This window comes from Camelus ferus, chromosome 8 (genome assembly GCF_009834535.1).
Source record: "Camelus ferus isolate YT-003-E chromosome 8, BCGSAC_Cfer_1.0, whole genome shotgun sequence".
NCBI lineage: Eukaryota > Metazoa > Chordata > Mammalia > Artiodactyla > Camelidae > Camelus > Camelus ferus.
Genome location: NC_045703.1, coordinates 69302345 through 69324267, shown reverse-complemented (window position 1 = coordinate 69324267; position 21923 = coordinate 69302345). Strand labels below are relative to the sequence as shown.

Sequence of the window (21923 nt, the reverse complement as noted above, 5' to 3'; positions counted from 1 at the left end):
TGACATGATAGCTCCAGTTTTACACAAAAGCATGTAATGATGCTTTTCAGGAATAATTCAAGGTGATAAACTCTAGTGAAAGGGATTTGATACTTAATTTTTTTCCTCTTTTAGGTATTTTCTTAAAAGTCGACACAAGAATTTTCCCCTTTTATAATTAAAATAATTTCTCAAAAACACAATAGTAAAAGGAAAACATACTAAAAGCCAATAAATTATCTTTTGTAGAATGAAACTGTAGTATGTATATTTAGTTTTCTTCCTAAAGGGAAGTTTTAGCTTTAGTTTATAGAAACATTATTTTGCTCAAGCAGCAAAGAACTCCAGGAAGGCAGGTCCCTCCTAAAGCCCCAAAGGATGAGTGAAACCTAGCAATCCTGTCTCCTTACCTGTTACTGACTGAATATCTGTGTCCCTGAATTCATATGCTGAAGCCTTAATCCCTAAGGTGATGGTATTTAGAAATAGGGCCTTCGAGAGACAATTAGGGTTCAGTTAGGTCATGCACAGAGTAAAGAACATGTGAGGACGCAGTGGGAAGTCCTACCATCTACAAGCCGGAAGGGGAATCTCACCGAGAACTGAATTGTCCAGCACTTCGATCTTGGACTGCCCAGCCTTGAGAATTCTGAGAGGTAAATTTCCATGTGTAAACCCCTGGTTTGTAGTATTCTGCTATGGCGGCCTGAGCTAAGACACTAGTCATCTGGAATATTAAACTGGTAAAATGTTAAAATTCAAATTTGATATTATGGATATGACTTAACAGGAGAGATTAGCTTCACCAGTTTCTAAACATATTACTGAATTACAGTACTTTAAATTGTGTTATATTGGTAAAAATTTCCTCTGAAATATCTGAGTATTATGTATAATTATAATATAAAACAAATAATAATATAAAATATAAATCAGCAGGGAATAGAACATTGCTTAATAAATGTCTTTGGTGGGGGTGGGTATATAGCTCAGTGGTAGAGCACATGCTTAGCATGCATGAGGTCCTGGGTTCAATCACCAGCCTTTCCATTTAAAAAATAATAATAAAATAAAATAAATCAATAAAAAAATGTAAATGTCTTTGGAAAAACTGAATAGCATAATGCTATGTCCCTAAATATTCTTAACCTTTATTAAACACTAATTAAATCAACTCCAGACATAACTAGAATAATTAAATCAGAATCTTGGAGGATGACCCAGGAATCATTTTTTAAGCTCCCCAGGTGATCAAAATTTGCAACCTATGAATCACAGCCTTAGATGTTTCCAAACCTTTTATAATATATATCATGAATGGTTTTCAGAGGTGCTGAGATATTAATCCTCTCAACACTTACTAGGTGGATAGGGTGGATGGCAGGGAGGGCTGGGGGACTAGTGCCTGAGGCCATAGGAGAGAGAACAGGCAAAGTCAAGCATTGCAGGGGTGGTATAGATCAAATCTTCATCTGAGTCTTTAGATTCTGAAGATCTCTGATTCAGTAGTTCTACTTTCTACTTCAGAAATTATATTTCAAAGAGATATTTTAAAATATGGAGCAAAATTATATAAAAATATTCATTTTGACATTATATATAATGCCATTATATATACATTATATATAATAGCAAAAAACTGAAAGCAACCTGAGTGAATGACTAAGTAAATTATGGCACATTCAGAGAACAGAACTTTATGAAGTTTTTTAAATGCTCAAGAGCAGTTTGCAATGACATGCAAAATATTAGCAAGTTAGGAGGAATCCATAAAACTTCATTAAAATGTTATAATTACACACAATACAAACTAAACATGTTAACCATATAAACATATGTGTATTATGCACATATATTCTCCACAAAGAACATAAATATACTTCATTTATATATGTAAGTTCTATAAAAATATATATAATTAAAGAATTTTAAACATGTATATAATGAATAGAATTTACAAATTAATCCTTTTTGGCACAGAAAGCAGAAAATAAAATTGAATACTGAATGAACAGAAGCCTGGTCTGTTTTGTCTCCGGGCCTTTTCCCATTACCACTAACTATTCCCCTCAGTCCCTCTCATTTTTTGTATTTCACCAAACAAAAATTCCCTTTGGGAATCCTTCCCAGACATAGCCTCTTTCAGGTCTTTGGCTCTGTGTTCTGGTAGCATCACACACTTCCCCTCTGACATCCTATAAAAACAGCAGCCATCTTGCTCCTGTCACAAAATGAACTGAAAACATCAGACTTAAAATAAATCTACATTCTCCTGTAGGAACTGTCAGTTCTGTCCTTGGATCACACTGGACCACCAAAAGGCTACATACAGGTACCATGTGAATTTAACCTCATGCAGAATCCAGTTCCTCAAGATAGGATTTAATATCACCTATCTGATCTTTACTGAAGTCTTCTGTGGATGAAATTTGCAACTGTATTTCTTGTAAGAAATAAGAACATAGACATGGTGTGTTGCATGTATTTAAATGCTATAGGATCAATTTCTCTGAGAACTCAGTGCAGAGAAAGCTTGAATTCCCTATAGGAAGTGATAGGCTACCTCTTTTGTGATAATGAGAAGTGTATAATGTTCCCCTTTCAGCAACAGATGCCAAGAAGCTCAGAATGAAATTTGAACATCGATCAATAAATATACTGACCCTTATGAATGGAAAAATTGATTCTCCTTTTCTTTAGCTCAAGCTTTCTACTTAAATTACATTTTACTTCACTGTTTCACTATTGTTAGTTCTATTTTGTTTCAGATCACTCCAATTTATTTTCAAAGCCAATTATTTTAATATAGATGTATCTCATTGTCAGCCTATTAAAATTGGTTGATGAGAACATTATAAATAAATACATAAATAAAATGTTTGAGATCTTTCCTCTCACAAATATATATTTTAAAAAGAGAGGGATGAAAGTCATCATTAAGAGAATGGAAAGGACAGTCACAGAGTGGAAAATTATATTTGCAATTCATGTATTTGACAAATACTAGAGTATGAAAAATAAGAAGCACTACAAATAAATAAACCTAATCAAGCCAAGAGAAAAACAGGTAAAAGTCTTGAAAGGCACTTCACAAAAGAGAATCAAATGGCCAATACATATTTTTTAAAGTTTTTAACCCCATTAGTCACAATAAAAATGAATATTAGATCCACAGTGAGATAACATACACTCACTAGAACACATAAAATCCAAAATAAAGAATATAGTAATTATCAATAATACTATAGCGCAAAGGGCACTTTCATACAGAGCTGACAGGAGCTTAAATTGATTGAAAACTCAATTTTGAAAATGGCTTTGATATAGTTATTAAAACAAACATATGCATACACTAGAACCCAGTGGTTTTAAGGTATTTATACTTGGACATTCATACATATAGTTCTCTAATAAAGATGTACTAGAAAAGAAGAACAGAGTTGGAGGTCTTATGCTCTATGACTTCCAACTATACTACAAAGCCACAGTAATGAAAATAGTATGGTACTGGGGAAAGAAAAGAGACACATAGATCCATGGAAAAGAATAGAGAGCCCAGAAATAAACCCATGCACTTATGGCCAATTAATCTACCATAAAGGAGGCAAGATATACAATGGAGAAAAGACAGTCTCTTCAATAAGTGATGCTGGGAAAACTGGAGAGCTACACGTAAAACAATGAAATTAGAACATTTTCTCATACTGTGTAAAAATAAACTTAAAATGGATTAAAGACTTAAATATAAGACCAGAAACCAGAAAATTCCTAGAAGAAAATACAGGCAGTATGCTGTTTAACATAGGTTTAGCAATGTTTTTATTTTTTATTTTTTTAGCAAATTTACTGGATTAAAAAATGGGCAGAAGAACTGAATAGACATTTTTCCAAAGAAGACATATATACAGATGAACAACAGGCACATGAAAAGACATTCAACATCACTAATTGTCAGGGAAATGCAAATCAAAACCACAGTAAGATATTACCTCACACCTGTCAGAATGGTTATCATCAAAAAGACCACGAATAACAAATACTGGCAAATATGATGGGAAATGGAATACTTGTACACTATTGGTGGGAATGTGAATTGGTGCAGCCACTATGGAATACAATATGGAGATTTCTTAAAAAGCTAAAAATAGGACCACCATATGATTCAGAAATTCCACTTCTGGGTATATATCCAACGAAAATGAAAACACTAGTTCAAAAAGATACAAGCAGCTCAACATTATTAGCAACATTATTATTTACAATAACCAACATATGGAAGCAACCTGAGTGTCCATCAAAAGATGAGTGGATAAAGAAGATGTGGTATTATATATATACACACATAATGAAATTTTATACACACACACACATACACACACACACACACACACACACACACATACACACACACACACACATGAAATACTACTCAGCCATAAAAAAGAATGAAATTTTGTCATTTGCAACAACATGAATGGACTTAGAGAGTATTATGCTTAGTGAAAAAAGTCTGACAGAGAAAGACAAATACCATCCGTTATCACTTATACATGAAATCAAAAAAGTAAAACAAATTAGTGAATATAACAAAAAAGAACCAGACTCATAGATATAGAGAACAAACTAAGTTACTAGTGGGGAGAGTGAAGCAGGGAGGGGCAAGATAGGATTAGGGGATTAAGAGGTACAATCTACTATGCACAAAAAAATAAGCTACAAGGATATATTTTACAGCACAGCAAATATAGCCAATATTTTATAATAACTATAAATGAAGAATAATCTTTAAAAATTGTGAATCACTATGTTGTACATCTGAAACATGTAATATTATACGTCAACTATATCTTAAGTTTGTAAAAAGGTTCTAGAATTTTCTTGGTAGCACTATTTGTAATAGTCTTATCCTAGAAATCACACAAATACTCATCAACAGAGGAATGAATCAACAAATTGTTATATTCCCACACAAAAATAGTATAAATGAGTAAGTATGAAGGATCGATAATCGTATGCAGTAATGTGGGTGAATTTCACAAATACAATGGTGATCCCAGACGCCAGACATAAAACAACTACATATTTTATGATTCCATGAATATAAGCACATATCTGTTGACTGAAGTCAGGATAAAGTTAGCTTAGGGTGTATTTGGGCAGTGACTAGACAGGTCCTGAAGGAGTTTTGTGGTGTTGGCAATTCTTGTTCTGGGTGCTAGGTACATGAGAGCATTTGACTTAATATTTATCGAATGATACACATGCATTTTCTATTCGCATATTAGGCATCAACCAAAGTCTAAAAAAAGTGATCAAGAGGCGACTGGTCTGAGTTAGAAAAATCTAATAATACAACATCCATTATCTGCTCTGCCATTTAATAAGTGACCCACAACAACCAAAAATTAAATTGTCTGAGATTTGTATGCTAAGTAGAAAAAAAAGTCTGTCCTGCCTCCACATAGGGTTGCTTGGAAAGCCAAATGGTTAAGAGATGACTAGCTCTGTCACATATTAAAGCATATACAAAGCCACTATGATTAGTATACCTATAGTACTGATAGAGCATTTAAGTTAATTAGGAAGATGTTTGATATCATTTAGTTTATATGTAAAAGGTACTGTAACAACCATCTGACCATTTTGGGGAAAAAAAAGTAAAAATTTATACCTCACTTCTTAAACCAAAATGAATTAAGATGAAGTAAAGCTTTAAAAAAAAAAAACACTGAAATTATAAGAGGACTAGGGGAAAAAAGGTTAAAATTTTCTCTGTAATCTTAAATAGGAGAAAACTTTACTAAGCCAAGACACTTTAAGATTTTACAATGGGCACGTATAACTTTAATAAGAAGCTCATTAAAAATGGCATAAAACATGTGTATATTATTATCATTCCTGTATTTTATATTTATGTAACACTATTAGCATTTTCTTGAAGGTGCTAATTTGAAGATGATTGCTAATCATGGTATAAAACATGGTCATTCATTAATTTATTGACAAAAACAAAAAAAAATAGCACCTACTATGTGCCAGGAATTTTCACCTACTATGTGCCAGGGATGTAGCAGTGAGTGAAAGAGTGTGTGCACGTATGTAGGCAGAAGGGCATTCAAGCAAAGGGAACAATATAAGCAAAATCAAAACAATGAAGAGTTAGTTTAATTTAGTGGAAGCAAATGAGAATAGTGGGAGATGAAATTAAAACCACAGAATAGGGTTAGACCACAGAAGGCCTTGGTGGTTTTGTGGCAGAACCACAATTTTTTCTGTAAGAACCAAGGAGCTCCAAAAGCTTTCAGCAGTGATAAGAGGAGAACTTTGTCCTGAAAGTATGAATGGAACAGTACTGACAGCTGACTGAGGCAATCAACCAATTGGTGGATAGTCTAGAGACCAGTTTGGATGATACTGTAAGAATCTAGACAAACGGTAATGAGGGCCTCTATCAGGTTATTGTCACTTGGTCCACTTCCATTGTCCTGAGTAGGTGTTTATAAGCCTTACCATAGCTGTGTATTTATTTGTACTATAATTATTTTACTTGTGTATCTCCTTTTCTGTACTTGCAATAATTAGCACTCATGGCGGACACTTTAAATCATCTCCCGATTTCCCTTCTTCCCTTTATAACAGTAATGAAAAACCTCAAGTCTCAGCTAGACACAGAGCTACCAGTCAGAGACTACATTTCCTAGCCTCTCCTGGAACTGGATGTGGTCACAAGCCTAAGTTTTGGCAATGGATTTGAGTGATGAGTGCAGCTTCTGGGACATGCTGCTTGCTCTCCATTCTCCCTACCTCTTCTTACAGGTTGCTCCTTATCCATTTTTCTCTCCATGTGCATGAAGTAGGTGTTGGAGATTATGCCCTTTTGGGGTTAAAAAATACTCAGCCCTTTTCCTATGGAATAGTTATGGAGGGCCTATAATTGCTGCAAGCATCAGTCTTTCATAGGTTTTTGCAAAAAGGGAAAATACAGGCCTATGACTAAAGCCTGGCCAGTGGGATGTGAGTGCAAGTGGGGTGCTGCATCTGGGTCATGCCCATAAAAGGAAGCACTCTGTTTCTTATTTTCTCCATCTTGAGAGTAGGGATTTGATCCTGGTGGTGGTGAACCTGGACCCAGGGCATCATCCTACGAGATAGAAAGCAAAAATATACAAGGCTTCTGTGTCCTTGGACCTGTCTCACAGGGAAGCAGAGCCCAGTCTCCAAGGATTGCCCACAAACTTGGATTCTTACACACGAGAGTAACGACTTCTATCTTAGTCAAGCTGCTGTTACTTAGTCACTGTTAAAACAGCCAAATCAATATTTTAAGATATAATTTATCAATATTGAGCATTAATGCTATGTGTTGAATGCATTGATAAGTTTAAAAGTTTCTATATAAGTAAAGCAATATTTAAAAAAAATTATTTCTCCCATTCCCCTAAGCTTTGATGACAAAACATCTATAGTCTACTGAAAAGGAAAGCTGTAATATAAAGTTTAAGTTCAAGTCAATATCTCATTCATCACAGCCTTGGGTCCACATCTTAACTAGCTTTATGATAAGGTAGATCAGCACAGTAAGCATCCACTTACTGGCTGTTGAGATGAACCCAATACAACACTACATTACTGGTTTCTGGTTATGGGTTCTATCATACCACATACAAGGCTTTTAAAGGGAAAGTAAACGATGAAATCTTCAAATTCTGCATCACCTAGCATTGTTTTTAGTCAAATAACATAATAAAATGAATTTGACTATTACTCTCTGATTGCAGGACTTCTGTCATTGCTTGTTTCCATATAGAATGCAACAGTTTCAAAGATGTAAAGGAACTACTCACTACTGAAGAACAACATTTGACATTGGAATTTAAAAAACTAGCCATTTACATTTATCATTATAGTGTAAATAAATTTGCAGTCACATGTACAGATTATAACTGTTTAAGGATTTCGGTTTGCACAGCCCATGTGATCATATCTGTCTATGATCAAGCTTGTCTACTTATCTTACTAAAGTACCCTTAAAGAAACACTCTTAGATTAAAGAATAACAAACAAACAAAAAACTGTTGTTGATTGAATGAATGAATGGATGGATGGATGGATGAATAATGTGTGTATCATACATTGTATTATAATCTAACAATTATGATATCCACAAAATAAAATGAATGAATGACTCATCCTCTTTTGAGGATCCCAAAGGAGACATAATTATCACACTAAGGGAGTTTCCTTAAATATATGAAAACAAGAAGATAATTTATCTCAAGTTGTTTATAATGAAGGCTACCTCATAATCAGTGCAATTTTTTTGAGCCTTGTAAGCATATTTGTTACATTTGGCAATACTGAAATACTTGATTTTCCAGAATTATGACTTTAGATGAAAGGCAATGCTTTTTAAAAAAATAAACATGAATATAAATGTAGGTTTAGAAAAAAAAATCTGATCAATTTTCACATCTTTGAAGAAATAAAACATTGAAAAAAAATCACCAAAATTTTAATAATAAATATTGTGTAGAAGAAATAAAACAAATAATTAATTTGAGTGTTATGATATTCTGTATTACTAATAAATGAGCCATCTGGGCTCCTATGACCACCTATTCACATGAAATACATGCAAAACCACTGCAGTTACAACAAAACACAAGTTTTAGTCTATTTCTAAGAATTTTAACTATTGTAATTCAACTGACATATTCCAATAACCAGAATTTCATTTTGTGTAGCAATACAGGAATCTGGCTTAGGGGTCTAAAGGTGATCTGTTTCATTCAGGTATTTTAAAGTTGTGGTTTAGGAGTAAGGTATTATGTTTGCAACATTTATGTGAAACAAATAATGTGACACTGGAAAGCAACACTCTTCATTTAACATAATGAGTTGCTATGCAGTAAGTCACACTCCCAGAGTGTGAATTACACAAATTTGAAAGCTGCATTTATTATTTAATATCTCATGCCCAGACAAGTGCTTACTCAGTAGTAAAAGCTGGTGTAGCATGCCAAATTTAAAGCTTTTTTTCTTTAAACTATTATGCATGTAGCAAACCATTTGTGTGCAGTTCAAACCGTTTTCCCCAACAGTGTTGAGAATAATTTATTTTTACTATTACAAAAAATAGAAATGGAATATGAATTGTGTTAATAGGCAGAGATACTTGAACTGAAGCTTGCATTATTTAAAATCAATGGTTTAACAGTTCTATCTGGAAACAGACTTCTCATTAAGTTGCCTTTCATTACTCTAACATGCCATTTTGTGAGAAATAGTGTTAGAATAAATGCTAGGATATTCTAAAAATGCCTAGGTTGAATTGATGAAATTTCTTATTGTTAATTAATGAGTTTATGTTCCCATTTATACATCAGCACATGTCAAATTTTGCAAGAGATTTTATGAATTTATAAGAACTCTCCTTCTATAAGGCCCTTTGCTGAGTGGGGCTCGTTTAAGAAACATTAAATAAAGGAGATCTTTCCTCTTCGTGTAAATAGCTTAAGAGTAGTTTTGGGTGGTCTAGAAACCGTGAGTTATTAGGAAGATGTTTGTAAATGGGCACAGTTGCCCGAGATCCTTTCTAACAAACTAGCCCGGACCTCCGCACTCTGCTGGGCACCGTCTGCTACTGGCCGAGTAGTTGCCTTTTTTTTGGCAAAGACCACCCAGGAAGTGGGCTCAGAATCCACCTGGCCAGCCAACCTCTCTAGCCTGGTGTCCCCTGATTCGGAGCGAGTGCATTCGATTCGGGAAGATCACTTACGACTGAGTTTTTCATCATGGCTTTGACTGTGAAGCCCTCAGAAACCAGGGAGTGAGGCTGGTGCACCGGGAGCGGCTGTTGCGCCAGCAGCTTGGTCCTCTTCGGCATCTTGTCTGGGCATTTGTTTAAGCTCAGGGTCTCTTTTTCTGCCACCATCTTCCTAGAAAATAGCTTGTTCTCATAAAACGTGTAGCAAAACAATCAGTGAGTTTTACGGATGTGAGGAGGAGGTCGGGAAAAAATGTAAAAAGGCCCGAGAATGGTAGAAATTCAACCCCTTGTGGTGCCCAGGTCGATCCAGGTGTTTGGCAGCTCCTAGGTGAAGGGAGTCAAGGGGACGGGAGGGGCGGGAAGAAGGCGGCACCGTGGCTAGAGCTGAAACAAGCTTCCAAAGGCGGCCCTCCCGGTTGCTAAGCTACACGTCAACACTGCGGCCGAGCGGCCCTGCCTCCCGGTGACGTGCGTTTCCTGGGCCTCAGGCCGGAAGGGCCGCGGGCGGCGGGCGGCACGGGCGGCGCGGGCGGCGGGCGGCGGGCGCTGGGCGGCGGGCGGCGGGCGGCGGGCTGCGACGGGCGACCGACGGGCGGCGGGCGGTCTGAGGAGAAATTACGCGTTAGAACTACCACTCCCAGAAGGCCTCGGGCTGCGCGCCCTTTGCGCGTGCGCACTCTGCCGGCCGGGCGCGGGGGAGGGGCGTCCAGGAAGGTTTAACCTCGGAGCGCCGCTGGTGGGAGGCGCAGGCGGGCGCCGGTGTGGGTGTAGGCCTCCGTGTGTGCCCCGCAGCCTCCACCTGCCTGCCCAGTGACCATGATAGGTACGTGGGTACCTGCCAGGTACCGCCTCTGCGCCGCCCCGCGCCCAGCTGTGGTGTCCCGCCGGGCCTCAGCTGACAGGGACCCCAGGGTGCCCGCCCGTGTCAACTGTCAGTGGCAGGGTGGCCGCGCCGCCCTCAGCCCGCGCCAGCTTGCCAGTGCCCGCCGTGGGCCTGGAGCATAAGTGTGTGTGTGTGTGCTCTAAGCCCCCGCCGGCCCGGTGTGACAGGCTGCCCCTGGAGACCACTTCGCTAGGAGCCTGGGTGCGCGTCGGCGCCGCCCGCGGTGAAGGCTGGTCCGGCGGCCCCGACGCGAGCGCCCTGCCCCGCCCGGACCCTGAGGGTCCGTGCCGGCCCCGACTCCCTCCCTCAGGGCTCGCTGGTAATTCTCCAGTTTGGGACGGATTGGGACCCACTGTCTGGAGAACTCTTTAAGGGAAACCCTAGCGAAGCGTTAAACTCTAATGGGAGGAACCTGGTGATGATGGTTGAGAGCAAAAGAAATTCCCACAGGTGGATTTACACTTCTTGATCCCTTGGATTTTGCGTTCTAGATCTCTCATTGGAGATCTGAGATGAAAGAGTGATTTAAAGTAAATGGTAGCAAGAATGAAAACTTTCACATAATGAACTAATGATTCATTATGCCAAAAAAAACCCACACAAAGCACTTTTTAAATACACAAAATGACCTAGGTGCGTTTTTGTGAATAAAGCTTTGAAAGTGGCTATTAGAATTGCTTTTAAACCCTGATAATATGTGAGATTCGAAAAGTTCTTCACTTCCAGGATTGTCAAACCAAAAGTTATTTTAAGGGTAGTCTCTGAAAATTAGTGAGAATGTACAGTATGATTACAAAATATTGCTATTTTGGGAGTATATTATGACAGAGATTTCCTCTAGATTACGTATTGGTTTGGCGAGTTTATTAGGGGATTATTCCTGACGGGCACAACTTAAAAAACACTGATTGCTGCAACAACATCTGAAGTCAGATGTAGTCTATCCAGGAAGATGAGAGGTGAATTTTTAAAATATGTTGTTTGTATGCACTGATAGACTCTTCTTAAGTCTTTTATTTATTAAATTAATGTTAAAATGTAGAACATTCTATCCATCACTAGGAGAATCATGCCAGCTAACTGACGCTGTCTTTGCAGCAATGATAAAACCTAAGGATGTTGTGCAGTTTTTCTTACCTTTCTAGCATGCTGTGACTTATGGTGAATGACTTTGAGAATTATCAAATTAAGAAAAATGTATAAATTTTTATGAATCTTTTGAGCCTTTTTAAAGTGACAATTACATAAGATCTATTTGTACACACAAATCTGTACTGAATCAGAAAACCAAGTAGAAAATGTTCAAAATCTATGCTGTCAGTATTTTACAGGAGGAAAAAAAAAAAAAACAGCCTTTTCCTGTCTTGAAGACAGTTGTGCAAATTTTATTTTAATCATTGTAATCTAGTGCATGAATAATTCTAAAATAAATAAACTAATGGTAAGGCTATTTAAGACAAGAATTTAAGATCTAAAAACCATCACTTAATTCTAAATTGTTTTCTAATAGATGATTATATAAATAATTTTGTTAGGATGGATTATATTTAGGCAGTTTAGTTTATTTGGGATTTAGGAACACGAGAAGGAAGAACATTATCTTTAGACTTAATGATTAGATATTTATTAATAACTGATAATGACACTGTGACTATAAAGTGGATTTTTAAAAGTGTTCTTTCTTATAATTCAGCTATTGTTTTACATAGTGCAAATAAGTGTACTGCAACATAAATAAATCCATGCGCTCTCCCAAGAAAAGTACCTTACTTGTAGACATGTAGACAATATGCAGTAAATTGTTTTATACAGCTAGTCAACTATTTGCATTGCCGAATTCTGTCAGTGGGTACATTTTACTAAGAATCTTAATTGCTAATTTTGGACTTGGTTGTGTTGAATAATGCCAAAGGTAAGTGAAAGTGGAAGCAACTGAAGGAAAGTCTTGGAGTGAAGGGTTTCCTGTTTCTAACTAACCTTTGAAGCCAGAAAAGGCACTGTAGTCTATACACAGTGATAAACTGGAGATTAAAATATAATGAATATGAATCTGGGGATTATTTTATTTCTTGTTAAAGATGTGTGCTGCTCAGAACTTGTCCCCTTTGTGCCTATGCTCTCTTTAATTGCTATACTCTCTTTAATGAAAATAGCACTTTTCTACTTTATTTAAATAGACTCATTTTTGAGGAAAAACAAAAATTAAATTTCTTGGTAGAACAGGAGTAAAGGGGATTGACTGTTACCTCATAACCAATAAAATTACCTTCCTTTTACTTTCTCAGAACCCAGGGTTCTCTCTTGGCACAGAAACTGTTTTAAAAGTTCTTACAATCCCACTTGGATTAGGATTAATATGTTAAATGCCTTAACCCAGACAGCTACAGAAACCTAATTGAAGTAGGTGAAAAATTATGGCGTTTTGAGAAGTAGAGAGAAAGATTTCAAAACAATATAAAGCAGCATAGAAAAACTTAAGAAACTTCAGCATAGAAAAATATAATTTTGGTGCCTCTATTAAAAATGTATTTCACAATTTTTAAAAAATTAGCAATTTTGGTGTTTAAAATTTAATTTTAATAGTGATATTTGCGATATAGTCTATATGTAGGTTGTGTAGGACTGGATTTAGGTATTTAAGTACTATCAGATGTTAAAGTGAATTAATATACATATATATATATATAATATATACATATTATATATATATAATATATATATACACAACCAAGTTGCCACTATTGAAATTCAAATTCAATGTCTTAAAAATGATTTTGATTGATTTAAAAATAATTAATAATATAATCTCTTCTATACCTTGTTTAACTTAACATCTCTTAGAAAATTAGATATCTGCATTCAAGATTTGCCACATAGTAATTCCTGTCTAGTCTTTTGTTTTATGGATGTATGTAAATCATGCAGATACTCTCCAATAAATAAGTATGTAGTGGGTTTACAGACAGTTGCTATCATCAGAAATGCTTCTGTCCATATCATTTTATATTCATATGTAAACATAAATGTAAAAATCTTACTACAATTTCTGAGTAGATTTTCTAGTTAAAGGGCTTGTAGATTTTGAATTTTGCTAGGTATTTGCAAATTGTTTAAAATAAATCACCATATTTTACACTTCTATCTACCATAATGAAGTAGCAAAGAGCTGTCCTACCTCTCTGGGTTGAAATGTTACAAAAAGGACATCCGCAGAACTGACTCAGCTTTCAATAGCAAAGCACCTACTGGGTTTCCCCTCTCTCCCCACCACTCCCCACTTCCTCACCCTAGATTTATTTATTGCATTTGAGCAGTGCACAAGATGCACGACTGTCCTTGATGGCCCTGTCCTCCCTGACAGTGTTTAAAACAGAGCCCATATTCCCTCTGTGTTCCATAAAATATTTTAATTTTTGCCCTACTGATAGATGAAAAACAGTTTATTTTAGATTTTATAATGAATTTATGAAGGAAAAAACCTCTCACTTCTCATTTTATAATGTTTTATTTTCGTGAAAGCAGATTCAATAATTGAGTACCTACTGTGCACCCAGTACTGTTCCAGGTGCCAAGGATACATGGTGAAAAAAAAATACCCTGCCATCATGAATGTACAGTGTAACTTTACTATTTGCCCACAAATCTAAATATTTGTTTTAAAGCTTGTATGTGGTGAATTTTAAAGTTGCAGAATTTGCATTTTAGTTAAATATACTGCGTACTGCTACTTGCTCTGCCATTTCAATAATTTTAGATGAGAAGTGACCCTACATCTTAGTACCCAGGGTAGGCTTTGAAAGCTTCTGTTTATGATGAGGTACAACTGTTTCACAAAAGAAGTTCAACTAAATTTTTGCATAGATTTCGTGTAATTATGTACAGTTCTTCTTTGGATCCAAAGGCTCATAGATGACTCTATGCCCTTTTGAACTTTGAAACTGTTTCTAAGGATTTTTTTGAAGTCTGCATATTTTCAAAACCTCATGGCTTCATTGCTTGAAAATGACACATTTGAAAGAACTTTGTATTAAAGTATGCAAATCCATTTCTACCTCAGAAGCTTCTTTGAAAAATGAAGAAAAAAAGTTATCCTTACTTCGTAATGTTTCATATTCATGAAAGCAGTTTCAATGCAGAATACTTTATTCTGTTAGGTTTTAGTTTTTTTGATCAATGAAAATTGTTTCTTACCTGCTGTTCCTTCAGCCTTTAATTGTGGCCCAGTGCTTATATAGTGTTTCTGTTTTAATTTGCATTTAATAAGCTCATTTTAAATATTTCTTTGTAGTAATCTGAATGATTTCTCTTTTAAGTTTTATAATATTAAAGAAATAAATTTATGTGACTGTTGGCTGATTTATGTTGCAGCTCACCTTCCTGGCTTATTTACGTCACCCTGTAGGAGAGAATCTTGGCTAAAAGGAATTGGAGTAATATGACTATTTCCCCCAGTACTATATGTCCTGATTATCTAAGACTTCCACCAGGTTAACTCAAATATCTGTTTTTACTAAATAGAAAGCTTTCTTCTTTTGATTAATAGGTATTTCTGTTCACAATAATGATTTCAGTAGCAGTTCTTTCTAAGGTACTGGACAAGGTGGTGCTGTGCAGGGTTTCCAGGCGGGTGGTGTATGTGTACATACTACTATCGGGAAGAGGCACAGAGAAACATGAGACTGTTTCTCCCCAACCAGTTTGTGATTTAGTTGGACTGATCAGGCATATGCTTGGGGAAAGGATGCCATCCTATCCTCAACAGAAGCAGAATACTTACAAAGACATGTGTATGCATGTGTACACACATACACACGTTCACACTATGATTTTTCATTTTTCTTTTGCACGTGTCATTCTCTCAGCTTTGAATGTCCTTCCTCTTTGTAGTACATCTGGAAATCACTGTTCATCCTTCAAGATCTATTTCAGATGACACAGACTTTACATAAAAGTTTTCCTTGAGATCGCCAGTTATGTGTCACCTCTCACCCACTTCTCAATCTGAAGCAGTTAGCACCTGCTAGTTAGCAGCCGCTGTTTGTAGGGTCCTTCTCATAGTGTAGAAGGTGTACAGACAAATCAAGATTTGCAATCCAAAATGGTAAGTACCATGATAAACATTTAGGCACTGGAGAGGGCAGCTAATGGAGCATGGCTGATCCCCTGTTTCCAGGGGAGCTGGGTAGGAATCATCCAGGTGAAGGCGGTGTTCCAGACTGAGGGAGAGACACAAGCTGAGGCATGGAGGTGAGAGGGAAGAATGGAATGAAGGACATGTGGTGAAGCCGAGGCAGGAGAAAGAGGCTGGTATCAGGCTAGAAGAGCGTGGTAGCGAGCAGTGTCAGGAGGGTAGCCTTTAATTAGGTGGCTAGAAAATTTCATTGAACCATTGCATACAGAAGAGCATTGTGAACAGAGTGTCTTAGAAAGATGTCAACAGCAGTAGTGGAAAGCTATAGTACAGTGCCTGTAGTGCCAAGAAGTCCAGGTAACCATTAATGGTTTCTATCTTCTCTCAAGCAGGAGATGTTATTCATTGAGAGTGACAGGGTGGGTGTGGAGTAGGTGATGGCTTTTCTTAGAGTGGTGGCATTAATTTGATATTTCATTAACTCATCTGGGATCAAAGACCATATTTCTTTAAAAAATCTTATGTTTATATAATGTGTTGATATTTTTCATTGACAGATACGTTTTTTCATGTTACTAAAGTTTTAAATTTATTTGTGTTCCTAAAATAATCTGCATCACCTCCTTTGATATGTGGCATATGATGCCTCTCGATCTATTTACAGTTTCTTTTTTTATATGGAGAGAACAGTGTTGCTAGAGCTAGAGCTACTGAGTGACTCAGAAAGTGCAGAGTAGAGCTGCTTCCTCTTCAATATCTGTGTAACTCATATGCTTGGCCATGTATTGGATCCTCCTTGGACATTTGTATTTTTAAGAGTGTTGATGGGTTCATGATGATTTCTCCAATTGACTTTTACTGTAAGACTTGAATAGGGTTCCCCATAAAGGATAACATTAGAGCCCTATACATTAGAAGAGAGAAAAGTCTCTATGCAATATAGCAACTTTACCCATCCTTCAAAACTCCACCCCACTCTTATCAAACTAGGAAAAAAATAAGGATTAGTGAATTAATATTGGTATTCCAATTGAGACATGTTCATTATTTATCTATAATTTTAGCCATAAATTTGTTTTCTATGTCTGTGAGTCTTCCTGTTTTGTAAATAAGTTCATTTGTATCATATTTTAGATATCACATATAAGTGATGAATATACCAGTTATTCCATTTATTAAATATTTTTGAAGTTTCAGTGCATAAATAAGATCAACTAAGATGAAACCTCTTGCAACTACAATAAAAATAGTCATTTTTAAAGCTCATTGTTCAGAGAATATCCATTTTCCAGATTGTGGACAGATAGGAATTAGACGTTTGAAACTTACTCTATATTAATAGCATGGAAATAGGACTGAGGTTTATAATGTCTGTGTTTCTAAGGTGAACCTTTGATTTTAGCATCCACCTACATTCTCCCCCTTTGCTCATCCCTCACTTTTCTCTTCCCCACATTCCTTGATTTTTTTCAGAAGCTGAAATTTTTACATTTTATTCCTCAGTTCACAGAAACAGCTGTTGTCTGACTAATTAAAGAGGTGAGCTCTTTCCTTGCTCGCCTCTGGGCTTTCCACAGGGCTTGGTTAGTTATACAAGTGTTCCTGAGGGTCATGCCAGGAATGGCATGACTAAACAGACCAGGACCAGGACCACCATGGCTTCTCTATAGAAACTCCCTCGACAGAGGATTGTCTGCTGTAAAACTGCACATAAGGCCACCCTCTGCATTTTGCTTTCAGAGGAATCTGGTCCTGATTACATTTTTCCCTGAGCCAGAGTTTGCGGGAGAAAGGAACCTTGGACTGATTAGAGGATAGATGGAAAGTTAGGCTTACTGCTTGGAGAAATGAAGACTGAATAATAATTAATGCTCTAGGTCTTCTCTTTACTCTTAAATTCTGGCTTGGAGTCCTCAGAGAGTGAGAGGTACAGATTTTAAGTACAACTGAGGCAGCATTCTGTGAGTTGATGCTTATCCAGGATGTTGATCACAAGCAGATGTAGACTGCACAGTTGGCATCTACTAAGTCTGGATAAGTATGTGTGACAACATCTAAAGATTTTGTTGTTGTTTTTGTTTTTTTAATTTTATTTTGAAATATAGTTGATATGCAATGCTGTGTTAGTTTCTGGTGTATAGCAAAGTGATTCAGATACACACACACACACACACACACACACACACATATTCTTTTTCACATTCTTTTCCATTGTGGCTCACTACAGGGTATTGAATATAGTTCCCTGTGCTATACATTAAGACGTTGTTTATCTGTTTTATATATAGTAGTTTGTATTTGCTAATCCCAGACTCCTAGTCTATCCCTCCCCGACTCCTTTCCCTTTGTTAGCCATAAATTTGTTTTCTATGTCTGTGAGTCTTCCTGTTTTGTAAATAAGTTCATTTGTATCATATTTTAGATTCCACATATAAGTGATATCATACGGTATTTGTCTTTCTTTTTCTGATTTAGTATGATAATCTCTAGGTCCATCCATGTTGCTGCAAATGGCATTAGTTTTTATGGCTGAGTAGTAGTCCATTGTCTAAAGATGTTTTTAAATGAAGATGCCTGAATTCATAGTGTCAGAAGAGAATTGTATCTGTTTTACTGTGTAGTCAATTTGGACATAATTATATGATACAAATAAAAATAGGTCTTTCACTAAAAGACCTCCTCCTTATAGTGGAGGTCTGATATTTGCTTCCTGCTGCTGTTCATTGAGTTATTGGTGACATGCCCAGTCAGTGGCAGGTAATGGAATTTCTTCCTTATTGTGGCCCTCTCTAGGGTTTTCATCTTTCTTTATTGCCTGTGTGTGTGTTTGTATGTTGAATGTAGCACTTGCTAATTTCTCATCTCATGCAAAGTTTCTGTCAAACGTATTGATTTTTTTCCCCATCAGCTTGGTATCTAGAAAGTCACCAAATAATCTTATTCATAGTGTGTGACACTAGAGTTTCACACTGGGTATGTATCTTTGCTTTTGTACCTTGGCAACTGCTGGGCACTGTGCAGCACTGAAGTATGTTTTATAACTCTGTGTTTAGGGGGACTTGGGGAAACTCTGGAAGAATTTATTTGGGATCTAACATCTAAGGAACTTTGTTGCGTTTAGTTATTGTTGTTACAATTCTTTGTGAATAAATTTACTAAAAATCCCTTTTGGCTTTTGCAGCGAATTTAATCATTTCATGCCCAGCAGAATTCAAGTTTTATACATGAAGTTAGTCAGAGAAGCATGGTAATGCTGTATGAGGTCAGGTTTCTGGGATGATATTTTTCTTTTTTTTGTCCTCAAACAACAATGATAACAAAATGATTGACATTAATGACCGAAGACTGATAAATATGTGTGAATTCTTTAATAGTTAAGAAAGTTTTTTTAAATTAATATAAGAGCTTACTTACCATATGAGAACTAGAAAGCATTAGGTACCACTTATATATATAAATATATTGAAAAGTGTACCTTAAAATTATCTTTCCAATGTGGGATTTTTTTTTGCTGTGTTTTTTGTGTTTTCCAGATCTTCAGCATTAATCATATAATATTTTGGAAATACAAAAGTACAGTAAGTGTTACAAACATAGTCTTAAGGATAGGTCAAATGTATCACTGATTGGAATATATGTACAACTGATTATACTTTTGTGACAAATTATGTCAGCTAAATTAGTAATGGTAGCATACTTTGAGTAATTCCATGTTCTGGTCATAAAAATAATGTTTTCAGAAAAACAATATTATAATCTCATTAATTTTTTTCAGTGATATTACACACTATTGAGGCATGACTCAGTCACTATATCTGTATCAGTTTCTTGTTGCTGTTATAACAAGTTACCATAAGTTTTGTGGCTTAACATACATTGATTCTTTTACAATTCTGGAGGCCACAAGTCTAAATAAGATTTTTTTTCTTTTTTTTTTTTTTACTTCTTTAAAAAAATTTTTATTTTATATAATTTTAAAGGTTACTTTTCATTTACAGTTATTACAAAATATTGACTATACTCCCCGAGTTGTACAATACATCCTTGAGCCTATCTTACACTCAATAGTTTGTGCCTCCCACTCCTCTACCCCTTTATTGCCCCTTCCCTCTCCCCACTAGTAACCACTAGTTTGTGTCTGTATCTGTGAGTCTGTTGCTTCTTTGTTATATTCACTAGTTTGTTGTATTTTTTAGATTCCACATATAAATATCATGCAGTATTTATCTTTCTATGTCTGACTTATTTCACTAAGCATAATGCCCTTCAAGTCCATTTACTGTAAATGGCAAATTTTCATTCTTTTTAGTATTCTAGTGTGTGTGTACTAACATCTTCTTTACCCATTTATCTGTTGATGGACACTTAAGACACTTAGGACACTTAGAAACACTTGTTTCTAAAGTCTTGGCAATTGTAAATAATGCTGCTGTGGATGTTGGGGAGAATGTATCTTTTTAAATTAGTGTTTTCATTTTCTTCAGATGTATACCTAAGGATTAAATTGCTGAATCATATGGTAGGTCTACTTTTAGTTTTTTGGAAAACCTCCATACTGTTTTCCATAGCTGCTGTACCAGTTTACATTCCTACCAACAGTGTCCAAAGGTTCCCTTTTCTTCACATTCTTGCCAACATTTACTATTTGTAGAATATTTCATAATAGTCATTCTGACATGTGAGATGATATGTCATTGTGGTTTTGATTCACATTTCTCTGATTAGTGATATTGAACATCTTTTCCTGTGCTTATTGGCCAATGCATTTCTTCTTTGGAAAAATGTCTATTCAGTTCTTCTGCTCATTTTTAAGCCAGTTGTTGTTGTTGTTGTTGTTGTTGTTGTCTGATGTTGAGTTGTATGAACTCTTTATGTATGTTAAATATTAATCCCTTAATGGTCGTATCATTTGTAAGTATTTATTCCCTTTCAGTAGATTGTCTTTGTGTTCTGTTGATGCTTTCCTTTGCTGTACAAAAGCTATTAAGTTTAATTAGGTCCTATTTGTTTGTTTTGCTTGTATTTCTTTTGTTTTACCAGAAGTGTGTGGTTTTATTTCTGGACTGTCTATCCTGTTACACTGATCTGTGTGTCTGTTTTTGTGCCAGTACTATACTGTTTTTGATTACTGTACCTTTATAGGATAGCCTGAAGTCAGAGAGTGATTCCTCCAGCTCTGTTCTTCCTTCTCAAGATTGTTTTGGCTATTGGGGTCTTTTGTGTTTCCATACAAATTTTAAAATTCTTTGTTCTACTTCTATGAAAAATACCATTGGTATTTTGATAGGCATTGCACTGAATCTGTAGATTTGCCTTGGATATTATGGCCATTTTAACAATACTGGTTCTTCCAATCCAAGAACCTGGTATATCTTTCCATCTGTTTGTATTATCTTCAGTTTCTTTCATCAGTGTCTTGTAGTTTTCGGAGTATAGGTCTTTTTCCTCCTTAGGTAGGTTTATTCCTAGGTATATGATGCAATGGTAAATGGAACTATTTCCTGAATTTCTCTCTCTGATATTCATTGTTAGTGTATAGAAATGCAACAAATTTCTGTATATTAATTTTGTATCCTGTAACTTTGCTGAGTTCACAGATGAGCTTTTCAAAATGAGTTTTAAGGGACTAAAATCAAGGTGTTAGCAGGACTAGTTCCTTCTGGAAGCTTTAGCAGAGGATTTGCCTCCACTTCTATAGGCTGCTGGCTCCTTGGCTCCTGGCTGCCTCATTCCAATCTCTGTTTCTGTGGTCATATTGCCTTCTCTTTAACTGTAGTCAAATTTCCCTTTGCTTTTCTCTTATAAGAACACTTCCTATTACATTTGGGGGCCACTAGTGTAACCCCCCATCTCAGTACCCTTAATTTCATTGCATATGCAAAGTCCCTTTACCATGTAAGGTGACAGTCACAGGTTTCAGGGATTGGGTATGGACATTCTGAGTAGGTCTGTTCAGCCCACCGCAGTTACCATCACGGCTTTCACCATTTGAAATCTGGTTTTAAAGTGTCTTATGAGGAACTAAGGATGACAGATACAGTTCATTGAATTGATAGCAATATCGCTTGATTTTTCCTTTTCTGAGGTTATTTAAGGCGATGAAGTAATGTTACACATGAGAAATCTAGTACTTATCTAGTATTTTTGTGTATGTGTGTGTG

The 21923-nt window shown here is 36.1% G+C and overlaps 2 protein-coding genes across 8 annotated transcripts in view; one reads left to right on the top strand and one right to left on the bottom strand.

Moving 5' to 3' along the window:
- Positions 1-10196, bottom strand: part of PACRG (parkin coregulated) — a 448475-nt gene extending 438279 nt beyond the window's left edge. For both annotated transcript variants that reach the window (XM_032485313.1, XM_032485314.1), the window contains exon 1: positions 9758-10196. In XM_032485313.1, coding sequence (XP_032341204.1) covers positions 9758-9913 — 156 coding nt within the window. In that variant the 5' untranslated portion in view covers positions 9914-10196. The remainder of the gene's footprint in view (positions 1-9757) is intronic.
- Positions 10197-10326: 130 nt separating this feature from the next.
- Positions 10327-21923, top strand: part of PRKN (parkin RBR E3 ubiquitin protein ligase) — a 1163789-nt gene continuing 1152192 nt past the window's right edge. For all 6 annotated transcript variants that reach the window (XM_032485307.1, XM_032485308.1, XM_032485306.1 and 3 more), the window contains exon 1: positions 10327-10571. In XM_032485307.1, the coding sequence (XP_032341198.1) occupies positions 10565-10571 (7 nt within the window). In that variant the 5' untranslated portion in view covers positions 10327-10564. The remainder of the gene's footprint in view (positions 10572-21923) is intronic.